General features: G+C 39.9%; 1 protein-coding gene across 2 annotated transcripts in view; it reads left to right on the top strand.

Annotated features, from left to right (window-relative positions):
- LOC142104172 (uncharacterized) overlaps positions 1-16,717 on the top strand; it is an 87,438-nt gene extending 70,721 nt beyond the window's left edge. Inside the window, exons 9-11 of one of the 2 annotated variants that reach the window (XM_075188691.1) lie at positions 674-796; positions 888-928; positions 15,391-16,717. In XM_075188691.1, coding sequence (XP_075044792.1) covers positions 674-796; positions 888-928; positions 15,391-15,488 — 262 coding nt within the window. In that variant the 3' untranslated portion in view covers positions 15,489-16,717. Of the gene's footprint in view, positions 1-673; positions 797-884; positions 929-15,390 lie in introns of both variants that reach the window. The other variant, XM_075188690.1, reaches the window with a different exon arrangement.
- The last annotated feature ends 722 nt before the right edge of the window (positions 16,718-17,439 follow it).

The following is a 17,439-nucleotide window of genomic DNA, read 5'->3' as shown; positions in this document are numbered from 1 at the left end:
ATGTACGCCATAGTTGAAGATGTGTCCAGGTCTGAATAAGAAGTAGATGTGTCAGCTTGACAGCAGACACACCCCTCAGACACTAATGTCCAACTTGCAGTCATGTACAAAAACCTTTTATTTTATATGTCATGAGCACAGTTGCTATGATGCATCATTTAAACTTACCGAGCTAATATAGCAGGAACAACTCCCGACATGCGTGGAAATTTTTTTTATCAAAAAATCCTAACCCAACCAAGCAACTAAAGTCTCAATAAGTGTCTGTAAATCATTCTCAAACCTCTAACTCAAAGCGTTTTTCTAGTTTGAGTGTCCGGCATCATCCACTACTTACACCTCTCACTGACTACCTGCAAATAAAAATACTTTTTTTTGTCTTATCTGCAACTACGTCCCAGTCTGAATCCATACGCATTTGCTCAAACACGCCCTTACTGTACATTGCCTACTTTAGAATACCCCTTCCCTTCTCCATCACACCTCTTCAGATGTCAGAAGTTGATAGTGCTGAAAAGTCACAGGTCTGAATGAATGTCATTGGATACATTCACTTTCTGAGAATGCGCAGTGCAAAAAATTGCAAAGATACGCTATTAGCCATAATGTAAGTTGTTGGGCAGCAGCAGTTTTGATGTGTAATAGTCAAAATCTTCTTTTTTGTCTCTGATAGAGAAAGTCAGGTCTTGGAGAAACGATGCAGTGAAGACGGATCTATGGATCTGCTTCAAATGAATCCTGTTGAATCTAGTTCTTCTTTACCTGCACAGAAGGTTCTTACAAGCCCCACTGTTAGGTAACCCAACTAGCACAAAATAGACAACAAGCAAATTGTTACTGTCTGAGTTACGTAAAGAGTTGACGTGATGTCCTCTTGTCTCCAGCAGAAATGCGGACGCAGCATCTATTCTAGAAACGAATGCAGAAGGTACGACTTTATAGATGAATCCCTTGAATAATACATAGAGATGTGATTATAGATCCAATGTAAAAAACCTCTGGGTCATAGATGCCACAAGAACAGAGCTCCTCAACCTTTTTCTCATGTACCTTGGAGGCAATGTTTTGAAGATTTCCCTGTCTGATAACATATGAAATAATGACTGCTTGCATATATTTGATTAAATCTAAGAAAATCCTCAAAACATGGTATGCCGTGGACAAAGCTAAAATACACAAGTCTAGTGCCTCCATGAAGGGGTTATTTAATTTAAGCAACTGGCTACATCACCTTCCTGAGATTCCACTGTGGTTGCCAATCACATTAAATTTACTGAAATTAGTCTTTATCATTAAGAAAACAGAGTTCAACAAAAAGTTCATGCAAGAAAGGTAAGTAAAATAAATATTTGCATGTTAATAATAATAATAATACTAATTTTATTTATAATGCCTCTCTCCTAATTAAACTCAAAGCGCTTTACAGTAAAAACATAAACAATACATGACACAGTAACAGATAAAGCACCGGTGATGTAAACATACATTTGTTCAGTATGTATGTCTGATATTTAACAGATAGAAAGAATGGGAGTGCTCCTCTGAGTGTATAGAGTGGTCACCTGACTGCATGTTCCATCTGTCCTATATCCACGTCTCTATCATGTTATATATCAGTGTGTCCCAACTTCAGTCCTCAAGGACCCACAACAGGTCATGTTTTGTGCATTTCTGTCTGAGAAAACAGGTAGGAAAGTGACTTACTCTGCTAAATATATTTAGTCACCTGTGTATGATTACAGAAATCCTCAAAACATGACCTGTTTGGAGTACTTAAGGTCCAGGTTTTAGAAACATTATTATGCACGATGTACTCATGAACAGCTAATCATAAATTAATACCAGAATGCAGCTCTGATGTACTAGACCATTTCACAAACACATAGATGCTCTCTGACCAGAAAGCATAGAACACTAAACACTGTTTTAATAAAATAACCAATAATCAGCAACAAACCACAATGAAAAAAAATCAAAGGACACAGGCTTGAACAGCTTATATACTAAAGCACATCATGGTGAGATGATTGATATGCTGATGTACTCTATAAGAACTTTTGACCTCAGTCTTGACAGTGCTAGTAAAGTAAGATTTGGGCACTCTTCATGAGCTATTGCCTGGTGGCTAATATATAAAAAAGAGCTAATTCACTGGTCAATGCACAATACATGGCCCATTTCCTGTAGGAGTGAGGACTTTACAAATGTTGAATACAAGTGAGGTCAATTTGTTCTAATTGGCTTGACTATTAGCAAAAGTTCTGATTTCCATAAGTGAAAAAGACTGGGGAGTGTTGATGGTGCATTGATGATATTCCAGTGAAATAAGTTTTAACGAAGTTTCAAATAAAATTGTCTTTTTAATATAGTAATACTTTTAGTGGACTGGAGTGCCTCTTTCTTCTCTTTGTTTTCTCTGGTGATTCTGATGTTCTTGCTGAAGGTGCTGCCCATCTGTATAAAATAGGAATATCCTAAAATAAACAGATACTAGTCCTCTTCTGTGTGTAATCATACTTTTGGTGTTTTGTTGTTTTTTTATGTATATGTAAGACTAAACAAATTAAAAATATTTGTTCGCTTATAGTTGTAATCCTTGACTAGTTAAATAATTTCATAACTACATTGAAATAAGAGTAGATAATAAAGCATGACTAAGCCACTTAGGATTTGTTTTACAGCATTACTGAATAACTGTTTTTGGCAATGGAATGTCACATTATTAGAGCCATGGTAATGCGACTTAGTAATACTTTGGTGTCCTCTAGTGGTAATGCTTTTATATTTTAGTAAGCATAAGACTAGACCAGTTCTGTACAACCTCTCAGGTTTTAAGCACCATATTCATATTATTTACTAATTTAATATTCAGATACATATATGTGAAAGACATATGTAATACAAACCGTTCTCTGAAAACTTGACACAAACACTTATTAATCAACATTTTTTGTGAATTGATAAGTAACATGACATATCCAAAAAGCTATATGGATTTGTTCATAGATTTAGTCCTGTCAGTAAAAGTAGTTCAACCATACCTCAAACCTGTCCACATTGCCACCCCTATTCTGGGGAATGTCTTACCATCCTGACAGCCAAGGACTGCTGGAAATGTTTGTAGGTTTAGTGCAGTGAGTGGGTGCCACTCACACTTGCCCCTGGTGCTCGTGGCTCAGCACAACATTATGTCAGGCTTTAGAAACTTCTGTCTCTTATGCAACTACATGTCCCATCATTGCCTGTTGAGCTACGTGCACTCTACTCATGGGGCACTAGCAATAGAGCTGTCATTCACATACACTGGTTCTAGGTATATGTGCTTATAGGGCCTGATTCATGTTCAGATTCAGCTGCAACACAAGGTGGGGCCGGACTGGCCATCTGGCACTTCTGGCAAATGCCAGAAGGGCCGATGGCTAGATGGGCTGGCCCGACACTTCCCCTGGCTTTCTGATGTCTGGCTCCTCCCCAGGAACCAGCTACCTCCATTGCGCGATGGATCAGGGCTCCTCGCTTCCTCTCCCCTTATCCTCTGAACTATGCCCTGCAATGTCGGCACAGTTTGCAGATTTTTATTTTCCTGAATGGGGGAGGGGATCGAGCTTGGGGGGGTGCCGCGATTTTCGTGCGGGGGGGGGGATCGCGAGTTGTCAGGAGTGTGAGAGAGCCAGGGTGGAAGGAGTGCAGGAAGAGGTGTGAAAGAGTCAGGGAGGAAGGGAGTGCAGGAAGAGGACAGAGAGCCAGGGGGAAATGGGGTGCTGCAAAAGGGGTGAAAAAGGCCAGGGGGAAAGGGGGTGCTGGAAGAGGGGTGAGAGAGCCAGGGGGAAAGGGGGTGCTTGAAGAGGGGTGAGAGAGCAAGGGGGAAAGGTAGAGCTTGAAGAGGGGTGAGAGAGCCAGGGAAAAAGGGGGTGCTTGATAAAGGGTAACAGAGCCAGGAGGAAATTGGGTGCAGGAAGAGGGATGAGAGCCAGGGGGAGAAGGGGTGCTGGAAGAGGGGTGACAGAGCCAGGGGGAAAAGGGGGTGCTGGAAGAGGGGTGAGAGAGCCAGGGGAAAGGGGGTGCTGGAAGAGGGGTGAGAGAGTCAGGGGGAAAGGGGGTGCAGGAAGAGGAGTGAGAGCCAGGGGGAAAAGGGGTACTGGAAGAGGCGTGACAGAGCCAAAGGGAAAGGGGGTGCAGGAAGAGGGGTGACAGAGCCAGGGGGGAAGGGAGTGCAGGAAGAGGGGTGAGAGCCAGGGGGAAGGGGGTTCAGAAAGAGGGGTGAGAGGGACAAAGGATAAGATGATGCAGGGGCATTGCTATAAGAAAGTGTAAAGGGAGAGACATCTTAAGAATGGGAATGTCAGGGATGCAGCCATCATAAAATACACGTAGTAATGAAGAATGGGAATGCACAGAGGGGACAAGTGTTAAAAAAAAATCAAGCTTTCATACTCCATTCAGGCATATTTTCTATACCCCCACTTCTCAATTTCCACTTCGACCACTGCCCTCGACCCGTGCTCCCGACTGCCGGTATGAGCTGACAGCTGCTGATCACTACTCGCCCAGCGCGCCCAGTAGAAGAGCAGAACACAGGATGCCATAATCGGGTAAGTTCATATATTTTCTCATGTCCAATGTGTTTTTCACCATCCTTTCTTGAACTAGGGGCACTACTGTGTATCCAATGATGTTTAAAACACTATGTATTACTCATTATTGCGCTGTAATGATTTTTGCATATTTATCGGTACAGAGATTTTTAATTAAGAAGAAAAAATGCTGCTTGTCATAGATTTTATCTGTGATTGTGTCAATATGTCTGTTTTTCTTTGCATTGTAAATGGGGTATTAAGCTTCTCCTGGGACTCACACTCTCAGTATCTGATATGCTATACCAATTTTTATTTGTTAATGAGTTTTTGTCTGGTCACTACTATTGATTTGGCGCACTACTATGGCATACTGTTATTTGGGGGCACTACTGTATGGCATACTGTTATTTGGGGGCACTAATGTATGGCATAATGTTATTTGGGGGCACTATTGTGGCATAATATGATTTGGGGGCACTACTGTATGGTATATGATTTGGGGGCACTACTATGCCATAATATGATTTGTGGGCACTACTGCATGGCCAAATATGAATTGAGGGTAATATTATGTGGCATAACATGACCTGGGGGCACTAAGATGTGACATAATATGAACTGGGGGCACTACAGTGTGGCATAATATGAACTTCTGCCAATAGCAAGTCTCTCATTGTTGAGTATGACAGGAGCCCAAAGAAGTTGCTGTACTGGGGCCCAAAATTCCTCTTGTCGGCCCTGCCTGTGAGTCAAGGGGGTAGACGTCTCCAGGTAAATAATTTAAATGTTTCCTATCTAATCAAACTGATGGATCACATCCAATTATCTCTCACCCACCTCCTTTACCCTCCTTAATTTATATACTGTGTTATTTAAAATGAATAGAAAAGACGCATATCCAGTAACTGTAGTAAAAAAAATATTTTTCTCTGACATTTTGCTGTAGATGGAAATACTTTTAATGCGGCCATGTGGGTTCAAATGATCGTTCAATAGTTATGTTTTTTCTGATATATTTGTTAGAGTTTTATTTCATGTGGAATGATTCATGAAAATTCTGCCATTACTATTTAATTGAGGGAAAAGGGTACCTGTTAACTATATGTGTGCAAGTATTCTGTTGTTGCTATTTTTTGGGAGATTTGAAAATAGCAAAACAGTAGTTTCCTACAGTGGCGCCTGTATAATTGGTAGAGATGCTCACTGACCCCCGTGTTTTAGTTTTGGTTTTGGTTTTGGATCTGGATTAACTTTGTGTTTTGGTTTTGGTTTTGGTTTTGCAAAACCGCCCTTGCGTGCTTTGGTTTTGGTTTTGTTTTGAAATTTTGTTTAGAAATCAATGTTTTTGTGCATAAAATAACCTAATTTAGTGCTCCACCTGTTTCTTGGATAAGTAAGGTAATTCTAAAGCTAATAAATTAGGAAGAAAGCAGTTTAATCCCTGGTGGGCCGTCCTTAATTCTCCACACAAACCTGGTTGTCTTCCTCTTCATCTGTGCCTATTGGCAATCTAGCCATCGTCTTTGGGTGTATATTACACCCTCCACTTGTAGTTGAATAGAAAAAAGCAGCCTGCATAGACTGTGGAATTAGAAAGTAAAAATAAATGGACCACGGTAGTTTGGTGGCTATCTATGCCTCCCCCGCCCTCCACTTGTAGTTGAATAGAAAAAAAGCAACCTGCATAGACTGTGGAATGAGAAAGTAAAAATAAATGGTTTTGTATTCAGTTTTGGATCTGGATTACCTTCTTGTTTTGGTTTTGGTTTTGGTTGGTTTTGTTTTGCTATTTTTGGCTAAAATAACCTAATTTAGTGCTTCACCAGTTTCTTAGATAAGTGAGGTAATTCTAAAGCTAATAAATTATGAAAAAACAGTTGAATCCCTGGTAGGCCGCCCTTAATGCGAACACTTGTCTGCAAATAATACAGTCAAACCTGGTTGTCTACCTCCTCCATCTTTGATTATTGGCAATGTAGCCATCATCTTTGGGTGTATATTAGACCCTACACTTGTAGTTGAATATTAAAAAAGCAGCCTGCACAGACTGTGGAGCTAGAAAGTAGAATTAAATGGACCACGGTACTTTGGTGGCAATCTAAGCCCCCCCCCCCCCCCCGCCCTCCACTTGTAGTTGAATATAAAAAAAGCAGCCTGCACAGACTGTGGAGCTAGAAAGTAGAATTAAATGGACCACGGTACTTTGGTGGCTATCTAAGCCCCCCCCCCGCCCTCCACTTGTAGTTGAATATAAAAAAAGCAGCCTGCACAGACTGTGGAGCTAGAAAGTAGAATTAAATGGACTACGGTACTTTGGTGGCTATCTAAGCCCCCCGCCCTCCACTTGTAGTTGAATATAAAAAAAGCAGCCTGCTTAGATTGTAGAACTAGAAATTTGAATATACAAAGAAATGGACAAAGGCAGTTTGGTATCTGTCTGCATCAGATCCCCTTTCCACTAGGAATAAAATAGAAAACTATTCAGCCGTTGTATAATCTAGAATATAAATAGAAATTGAGAAAGGCAATTTGGTATCTGTCTGCATCATAATCATCAACATCCTCATTAGCGCCTTCGTCACCTCCATAAATCTCCCCCTCATCCTCTTCTATTTCCAAAGTGGCATCCTCAATTTGTGTATCAGCGACTACACTCGGGCTGTTCAGGTACACATCAGCAGAACTGCTGAAAGGGCCCTTCTTTATGGGTACACTAACAGAATGCTCACAATTAGACATAACACTGTTGGATGGACTCTCCACAGGGATCGGTGTCATTTCTGATTCAGAGCAAACATTATTCTCCAATGCCTTACTGTTATCTTGCAGCTCGGCTTTGACGCGTAACAGTAGTTGTGCACCATTTGTAGGGTCGGTAACATTTTTGGATCTGCCACTAATAGCCAAAGGTGAAGGCCTCATTCTCTCTTTGCCACTGTATGTGTAGAATGGCATGTTGGCAATTTTTTTTTTATCGCCACTTAACTTTTGCTCAGTAACACTTTTTTTTCGCTTCAACACAGTAAATTTTTGGGGGGTTTTTGTTTTTTGCACTGATTTGGAAACACTCTGTTGTTTGACATCGCCTTGGCCAGATGACGTACTGGGAACACTAACATCAGTACTCGTGACAGAACCTGGTTGCTCATTCTGATCATATGTGGACTGCTTTGAATCCATTCTGAGCGCAAAGCACTTGTAGTGGTAAAAATTATTTGGTAAGATGCTGCTGACAGATATGACTTTTGACAGCCAGAAATATTTATGCACAATTATGGGGGACACCCCAAAAGCACTGAGGAGTGCAAAAAATTATTTGGTAGATACTGCTGACAGATATGACTTTTGACAGCCAGAAATATTTATGCACAATTATGGGGGACACCCCAAAAGCACTGAGGAGTGCTAACAATTAGTTGGTAGATACTGCTGACAGATATGACTTTTGACAGCCAGAAATATTTATGCACAATTATGGGGGACACCCCAAAAGCACTGAGGAGTGCTAACAATTAGTTGGTAGATACTGCTGACAGATATGACTTTTGACAGCCAGAAATATTTATGCACAATTATGGGGGACACCCCAAAAGCACTGGGGAGTGCCAAATATTAACAAAAAATAATAAACCTCTATCCTCCTCTCTTCTCTAGCGATTTTTGTTAGAGCAATTGCAAGAAGAATATTGGATTCTCTGTCCCTGCTCTAATCAGCTTGTGACTACACCCTGCTCTCTCCCTCTGTCAAATGGCGATGGATTGCTGTGGAGGCGTGTATTTATAATGTTGAAGTATCACGAGAACCGAGCCCCGAGATCCGACGATGTCACGATGACGTTCGGCCTCGATTTGGATTCGGAACGGGCGGGAGAGTACCGAGCTGCTCAGCTCGGTACTCGGATACCCAAAGTTCGGGTGGGTTCGGTTCTCGGGGAACCGGACCCGTCCATCTCTAGTTTTTTTGACTGCTTTCAAAAGACTGTGTACTTTGACATCGCCTTTCCCAGATGACGTACTGGGAACACTACTATCAGGACTGGTGACAGAACCTGGTTGCTGATACTGCTCATATGTGGACTGCTTAGAATCCATTATGAGACCAACGCACTTGTAATGCTACAAAATGTTTTAGATACTGCTGACAAATATGACTTTTGACAGCCAGAAATATTAATGCAAAAGAATGGGGTACACCCCAAAAGCACTTTGGAGTGCTTAACATTATTTGGAATATTTCTGACAAACAGGACTTTTGACAGCCAGAAATATTAATGCAAAAGAATGGGGGAACACCCCAAAAGAACTTTGTTGTGCTAAATATTATATTTGAAGTATTCTGACAGATAGTACTTTTGACAGCCAGAAATATTAATGCAAAAGAATGGAGGACACCCCAAAAGCACTTTGGAGTGCTAAAAATTATTTGGAATATTGCTGACGAACAGGAATTTTGACAGCCAGAAATATTAATGCAAAAGAATGGGGGACACCCCAAAAGCACTTTGTTGTGCTAAATATTATATTTGAAGTATTCTGACAGATAGTACTTTTGACAGCCAGAAATATTAATGCAAAAGAATGGAGGACACCCCAAAGCACTTGTAGTGCCAAATAATGAAAAAAGACTCCTCTACCCTCCTCTCTCCTCTATCAATTGATATCAGAATTGGAATCAGAATTGTATTCTCTGTCCCTGCTCTAATCAGCCTGTGACTACACCCTGCTCTCTCCCTCTGTCAAATGGCGATGGATTGCTGTGGAGGCGGGTATTTATAATTTTCAAGTATCAGGAGAACCGAGCCCTGAGATCTGACGACGCCACAATGACGTTCGACCTCGTTTTAGAATCCGAGCGGGCGGGAGAGTACCGAGCCTACTCGTCTCGGTACTCGGATAGGCAAAGTTCGGGTGGGTTTGGTTCTCGGGGAACCTAGCCCGCCCATCTCTAATAATTGGTGGTATTGCTGCAGTATGGGGTGGCATGGTGGTGGCAATGTTGTAGTGTGTTTGGGGCTTAGTATTGCTAATAAGTAGGAGAGGGTATTGCTGTAATGTGGGGTGTGACAACGGTTGCTGTAATGTGGGAGTGATGCTGGTTGCTGTAATGTGGGGGAGGGGTAATTCTGGTTGCTGTAATGTGGGAGTGATGCTGGTTGCTGTAATGTGGGGGAGGCGTAATTCTGGTTGCTGTAATGTGGGAGGTGATGCTGGTTGCTGTATTGTGGGGAAGGGGGGGTAATGCTGGTTGCTGTAATGTGGGTGGGTATTGATGTAGTATGAGTGTGTGTGGGGGGTTATTTACTGCTGTAATTTTGGTACAAATAATGTATTGTTATGGTATTTATTGATGTAATTGGGGTACTAATAATGTAAGTTTGTGGGTCATTAGGCGAAATAAATACCCCCCACACACACACACTCATACTACATCATGTTGTACTGCACCAGCAATGCACACTACGCCAGCATCAGTGTGCAACAATATAGTGCATGAAGCCCACAACAGGTGGGCCTGTGTGCTTTAAATGCCTGGGCTGATTTTTTCTCCCAGTCCGGCCCTGGTTCTGACTGTATTCAAATCAAAGCAAATCTCAAGATGTGTTTCGATTTGAATCTGGGAGTAATGCTGGGTACACAATACAGAAAATGTCTCCCATTGCGATATCGTTAACGATTTTACCACGACTGAAAGATTTACCTTCAGATCTGTGCTCGTCATCTGTCATAATTAGATATGTTCACTGACCCCGTGTTCTGGTTTTTGGTTTTTAATCTGGATTAACTTCGTGTTTTGGTTTTGGTTTTGGCAAAACCGCCCTTGCGTGGTTTTGTTTTGGTTTTGGATCCCTATTTTTTTCTAAAATCCCATTTATTTTGCTACAATCACATAATTTAGCTTTTTTTCCCCCCTACATTATTATTAACCTCAATAACACTAATTTGCAGTCAATTTTGACCACCTCACAGGTCACAATATTATTTTCATACACTTTCAAACAAAGACTGCAGAAGTTCTTACCAGTGATAAGAAGAAGGCCATTGTCATGGCTGAGCATAAGACCAAAAAATCCACCTCTTATGTGTGAAATTATTTTTACCCAAATCCTTACAACAGCTGTCTAGCCATTTGTAGCATTGTAAAGCCACAGTCAGTAGAGGTAGGGATCTTAACCATCATGGAAAGCTTTTGTGAAAATCAGAAACTTATGCTAAAAAATAACAACAAGCAGTCCAGCTTCAGCTACCTCCCTTCTCTCAGCTAGATCCCAGCACCTGCAATCTACACCCCCAACACTTTCATCATCAATATCCTCACAAGTGATCGGAGTTAGTCCTGCATCCAAGTTTCTAAGGCATGATGACTCCTCCCCTATCCAGGACTCCTCAGAAGAAACCTTGAGTGTTAGTCCCACTGCTGCTGCTGGGGTGGGTCTTCAACCCAGAAGCAGACCAATAAGAAGACTACTAGTAGTTTACAACAATTGATTGCTATACAATCCTTGGCAAGAGGAAGCAAGTATGAAAGCTGTCACCTAGTCGCAAAGCGAATCACAGACGCCATGGTGACTATGCTAGTATTAGATCTGCGTTCAATATCCACTATTAATGCAGCTGGTTTTAGACAGTTACTTGAGGTCTTCTGTCCCCGCTACCAAATTCCATCACGACACCATTTTACTAGAAAAGCTATTCCTCACCTCTACCAGAAGTTTCGTAAAAATTTAATTATTGGGCTACAAAATGCCATTCTACCCACTGTACACTTAACCACAGATATGTGGACAAGCGGAACTGGGCAAACTAAAGATTATATGATTGTGACAGCCCACTGGGTTGGTGATTCGCCTTCACCAGCAGGGACAGCAGCAGCATGTACCCAAGAATGTTGCATTTTTCAGAGGCAACTTACTCTGTGTATCATCTGCTTCACTATGAGGCATATTATTATTATTATTATTATTATTATTATTATTATTATTATTACTTTTATTATTATTACTATTATTGTAGATTTGTAAGGCACCACAGTGCTCCACAGTGCCGTACAGTAGGTAAGACAAGGACATACATAAAACAAGACATACGTAAAACAAGAACAGACAAGGCAGACAAAATGAATAAAGACATGAAAACAAAGGGTATGGAGGACCCTGCTCATTAGAGAGCTTACATTCTAAAGGGAAGAGGGCACAGCTGAAACAAGAGGAGTGAGTCTGGCTCAGAGTGGAGATTGGGATAGTTGTGAGGGTGCATTAGTGTGAATAGTGTTATCGATGATAAGGACACCTCTAAAAAAGAGATGGGTTTTCAAAGAGCATCTAAAGATTTGAAGGCTGTGGGAAAGTCTGATTGATTGTGGTAGGGAATTCCATAAGTGGGGAGCAGAATGGGAGAAGTCTTGAAGGCGGAGTGAGAGGTAGCTATCAGAGACAAGACAAGGCGCAGGTCAGAGGTAATACCGCTGACAACCTGTTTAAAAATCTAAGGGATGTCATTGCAACATGGCTTATACTGCTTGGACTTTCCTGAGAATATGTGATTTCTGATAACGCCACCAATACTGATAGAGCATTACAGCGGGGGAAATTCCATCACATTCCCTGTTTTGCTCACACAATCAACTTGATGGTACAGAACTTTTAAAAAAATGACAATGACATGCAGGAGATGCTGTTTGTGTCCCGAAATATTTAGGGTCATTTTCAGGATTCTGCAACAGCATGTAGGAGAATGTAACAGCTGAAACCACTCAACGTAGTCTCTTGTGATGAGAGTGCAGACACTGTTAGCTTGAGTCAAGTGATTCTCCTAATTAGAATTTTTGAAAAGCAGCGAGAGAAATTGAAGGAGGAAATGAAACAAAGCAATTCCGCTAATTATGTTGGACTTGTAGATTAAGTACTTATTCGCTTTGCCAGGATCCAAGGGCTATCAACATCTTGAAATCGGTTCATTACATTTTGGCAACTGTGCTTGATCCTAGGTTTAAGAGCTATGTCTTTTCTTTCTTTCCAACTGACCCAGATCTCAAGAGATGCAATGAGCTCCTGGTCAGCAAGCTGACAGCTCAAGTGGTACATGACCCAATGACGTCTCCTCCTTCAGTTTCTCTGGAAATTGCTGCTAGGAAAAAACTTAGCTTTCCCAAGACACCCAGTAGTGATGCAGATGAGTCTGCACAACATTTTGACATTTGGGGCTAGATTTACTAAGCTGCGGGTTTGAAAAAGTGGGGATGTTGCCTATGGCAACCAATCAGATTCTAGCTGTCATTTTGTAGAATGCACTAAATAAATGTAAGCTAGAATCTGATTGGTTGCTATAGGCAACATCCCCACTTTTTCAAACCCGCAGCTTAGTAAATCTAGCCCTTGGTCTGGTCGAAAAGAATTGCCAAAATTGTGAAAGCTCTTCTGTAAAATGAACTACAAATTCCATGAGGAAGGCCATTACCAGCAATTACATCAAAGTACACAGACTTCTGTGATTGTGGATTGCAGCGGGGATGAATTAGTATTGTTTGAGGATGATGTACACACTGATGAGGGTGAATATGATGACAGTGTAGATTGCAGGTGCTGAGATCTAGCTGAGAGAAGGGAGCTAGCTGATGCTGGTATGCTTGGTAATATTTTTGGTAGAATGACATGTTGCCAATGTTATAGTTTTCTACAGTAAACTTTCACCTTTATTAGAGAGGTGTTTCTTTCTTTGCAAGCTTTTTATTTAAATGTTTGTTTCCCTGACTTAAAACTAGAGATACTCACTGACCCCTGTGTTCTGGTTTTGGTTTGGGATATGGATTAACTTCGTGTTTTGGTTTTGGCAAAACCGCCTTCGTGTGTTTTGGTGTTGGTTTTGGATCTGTAATTTTTAGAAAATTGCTAAAATATGCCAAAATCTCATAATTTTGCTCTTTTTATGTTCCGACATTATTATTAACCTCAATAACACTAATTTCAAGTAATTTGCAGTCAATTTGACCACCTCACAGGTCACAATATTATTTTCATACACTTTCGGACAAATACTGCAGTGGCCTGGCTGCATGCTAAGCGACAGAACAATGACTCAAACACTAGGCAGTACTAGCACATATAGGAAACATTGGCACACAGCAGTGGCAGAAAAGAAAAGTGGTGCAAGATGGAATTGTCCTTGAATCATGAAATCAGTTATGGTTCATTTGATTGCTCCACCCGTTACCATTTTGATTTTTATTTGAAGGGATATATTTGTATCACTTATGAGTTTTTAGTTAATTATTTTTATATTATTATTTAATTATTTCTACATCTTTGAATTTTTAATGACAGCAAGAGGTTGTTGTTTTCTTTTGTAGTTACTAAGAAAAGTTGAAAATAAAGACAAAAATAAATGTTACTGCTGCTGTACCTTTTGTGGACAATATGTGGCAATGCTGAGCACAATCACTTTTTCAATGCTGATTTATTAGCCTAGGTCAGTCTTGGCTAACCTGTGGCAATCCAGGTGTTGTGAAACTACTAGTCCCAGCATACCCTTCCAGCAATAAGCTGCTATATATTGGCAAAGCATGCTGGGGCTTGTAGTTTCACAACACCTGGAGTGCCACAGGTTAGCCAAGACTGGTTTGGCTGTCTTCCTCCAAAGGCACGTGTATTTATGAGCGTGTGTTTTCTAATACAGTTCTAAATAAAATCTAAACTATGGATGTACAGAAATGTTGGACATGGTATGCACAGCAGTTAGTCATCTTTCAATTGAAATTGCCAGCACATATAATAATCACCTGATTAATTATTGTCTAGTAGTTTTAGCATTAGGTATTCTTGAAATGACCTGCATGATGTTGCAGAATGTTTTTTCAGGAGAGCACAGAGTATATGGGATCTTCACACTCATGCAGACAAAACAAGCAGAATGTATCAACTTTATTTCACATATAGGGCACATAACCGCCTGTATATTCAATAATATAAAGAGAAGTGGAGGCTAACTTTAGCATGACTCAGTTCAAGTCCTCAGTGCATCAAAACTGTGTGAAAAGAGCATCAAAATACATGCACTTTGATGCATTCAGCAGGACTCCAATGAATTGATTGAAGTCATGATGAATGCAATTAAAGTGCATTAAAAAAAAAAAAAGTAGTACGCTTTTCATGCACTATCCACAAGTTTTTGATGAGTTGAGAAAGCAGTTTAATACATTTTCCCCAGGTTTAATTTTGTAACCATAAATTTAGCCATCAACATTGTCCCATGTGTAGCCACCAGAACTATGCTATAATCTCTGCACAATAGGATATATGGATGAGAGATATTTATGAACTGGTGATTATGTGTTATGCCTCACAGCACTGGGGTCATGAGTTCAATTCCCAACCATGGCCTTATCTGTGTGGAGTTTGTATGTTCTCCCTGTGTTTGTGTGGGTTTCCTCCCACACTCCAAAAATATACTAGTAGGTTAATTGGCTGCTATCAAAAATTGACCCTAGTGTGTGTGTGTGTGTGTATGTTAGGGAATTTAGACTGTAAGCTCCAATTCTCTGTACAGCGTTGCGGAATCAGAGGCACCATATAAATAAATTATGACGATGTGTTGCCTGTAGCGAGGAAGTAAATTGTAAGTTTTTCTCATGTACTGTTTTCCTGTGCACTAGCTTTCATATATATTCCAAAATTTGTTTTATAGTGTATAATACATTAAGTAGTTCAGTGGATGGTTATTTTTGAAAATGCAGACAGAGTACTTTTTTTTTTTTTTTTTTAAGATATATGTAGACAAATATTTCCCATTCTTACACCGGTCTGTTCTCTCTTTGTTTCAGATTCAAGTGAAGAATTGTTTCATAGTGAAAAGGAATCAGAAAACCCAAATCAGCCGTGGTCAGACTCAGAAGACAATGTTCACTCTTTCTATGACTGACCTCATAATTCAGTGTTTATGTGAAACATAATAGAGCAATGCATGTTTCATGGAAAAAATGGAAGGAGCGACAGCAGAAAACTATAATAATACCGATAACTGAAAAACACTGTATACTCATTGTTTTTTTAAAATTAATTGCTATCAAATATGATTGCCCCAGAATAAACCAATATTCAGTCAAATTCTTTATACTAAATAGTCTTTCCCTTGGTTATTAGGCATAAAAGTATAATTCAATAGATTACAGGGACTGGAATCAAATATTCTTGTATGGAACAGTAGGACTAATTATACTGAGCACTAGCAGAAGATTTAGGTAGTTCATAAAAAACTAGGATACCTTAGTAAGTTGTTATATGGAGATATATAACTATATAACTGAGTATAGAAAAACATACATAACACGCTTCCTAGATTGGTATCGTAAAATCAATAAGGTATATATGAAGGATAATGCTGTGAATGCAACACACCTATTTCAGACATTAATTTGTCATCTGAACTTCAGCAAATGTGGCTGTACTCCTAGGGGTATATTTACTAAACTGCAGGTTTGAAAAAGTGGAGATGTTGCCTATAGCAACAAATTATATTCTAGCTGTCATTTATCTAGTACTTTCTACCAAATGAAAGCTAGAATCTGATTGGTTGCTATAAGCAACAAATTTTCTCCACTTTCTCAAACCCACAGTTTAGTAAATATACCCCCTAGTCTCTTACCAAAAATGTGGCAAAGCTCTGCAGAAAATAGAAAAAAATGGAGGTACCATCATTGAGTAGTGGTGTCACGATATGAATAATAGTATGCGCATCTTGTTGTGCTATTTTTAGTTTATATTAAACAGCAGTGTACTAGTAGATGGTGGTGTATTTTGAAGAAAAGTTATAATATGTCTTGTCCTGGCAAGCTTTATTGAAACAGCTGTTTTCCTGCTCCTGTCCTTAATTTAAGATGCTCTTTATGACCGGACAAATCAATGTTATCATATGGAGTAATAGGAAACAATTGAAGAAGCTGCAGCATTAAATGTCATGACAGAAGGCATTATTATATGGAATCCTAGGTGAAGCAAATTGTATGGATCAATATGAGATCCATATTATATAAAGTTATCAATACCTCGGTAGGGTTGATGCTTCTTTTGGAATCAAATCCATCTGCTCCCCTTTTATGAACTGTTTAGTTTTTTTTAGATAGATCTCAATAAATACACCAGTTAATAATTTGTCACATAAATGTCTTCATTGTTGTCATTCTTGTGTAGAGATGACTATTCTGGCACCTGTGATGATTGTGTCTCTGTCCAGTAAACTGTGTTTTAAGTGCATTTTCTGTCCCTGCACCGAACAGAGGTTCTATAATTGTATATATAAGTATATGTGTACTCAGTAAAGCTAAACCATAAGTAAAAGTAAGTAAAATATGTGTAACCACTTACACTGGGTCAACATAACGCGCACAGCTGACCCATTGTAACTATTTAAAACAGCAACAAATGGTACAAGCTGCATTGTGCAAGAATTAGATTTAGATGATAGAGATAAAAGTGGATTAAGGGGAATAATAAATAACTTTTATTAGTCTCAGCTGACATAGGATTGTCTCCATATCAGGTGTGATGTCCCAGGGACAAGGTATTCTTCATATGATAATGACTCATCCTAGAAGACAATAGGTAAAGGGTGTAGGTGTCTTGTCAATCAAGATTTCGGTGCTATAGAAAGGGCGTGAGGAGGAGGCAAGGGAGACACAGGTGGGAGAAGAGTTAGATATACAATTCTACACAGATAAAGGTCAACATAATGTCACTTCAGAAAATCAGCCCATTGTTTCAGTGGAGTCAGGTTATTAAAAGGGATTGAAAGACATGGTGCCCTAATGTCTGTTTTTCAGGAGGTAAGATTCCTGATGTCTAAGGTTGGGTACATACTACAGGTTTTTCAACCA

Source organism: Mixophyes fleayi, chromosome 10 (genome assembly GCF_038048845.1).
Source record: "Mixophyes fleayi isolate aMixFle1 chromosome 10, aMixFle1.hap1, whole genome shotgun sequence".
Classification (NCBI taxonomy): Eukaryota; Metazoa; Chordata; class Amphibia; order Anura; family Limnodynastidae; genus Mixophyes; species Mixophyes fleayi.
Note: the sequence above shows the minus strand (reverse complement) of the source record. Positions and strands in the feature narration are given on the sequence as shown.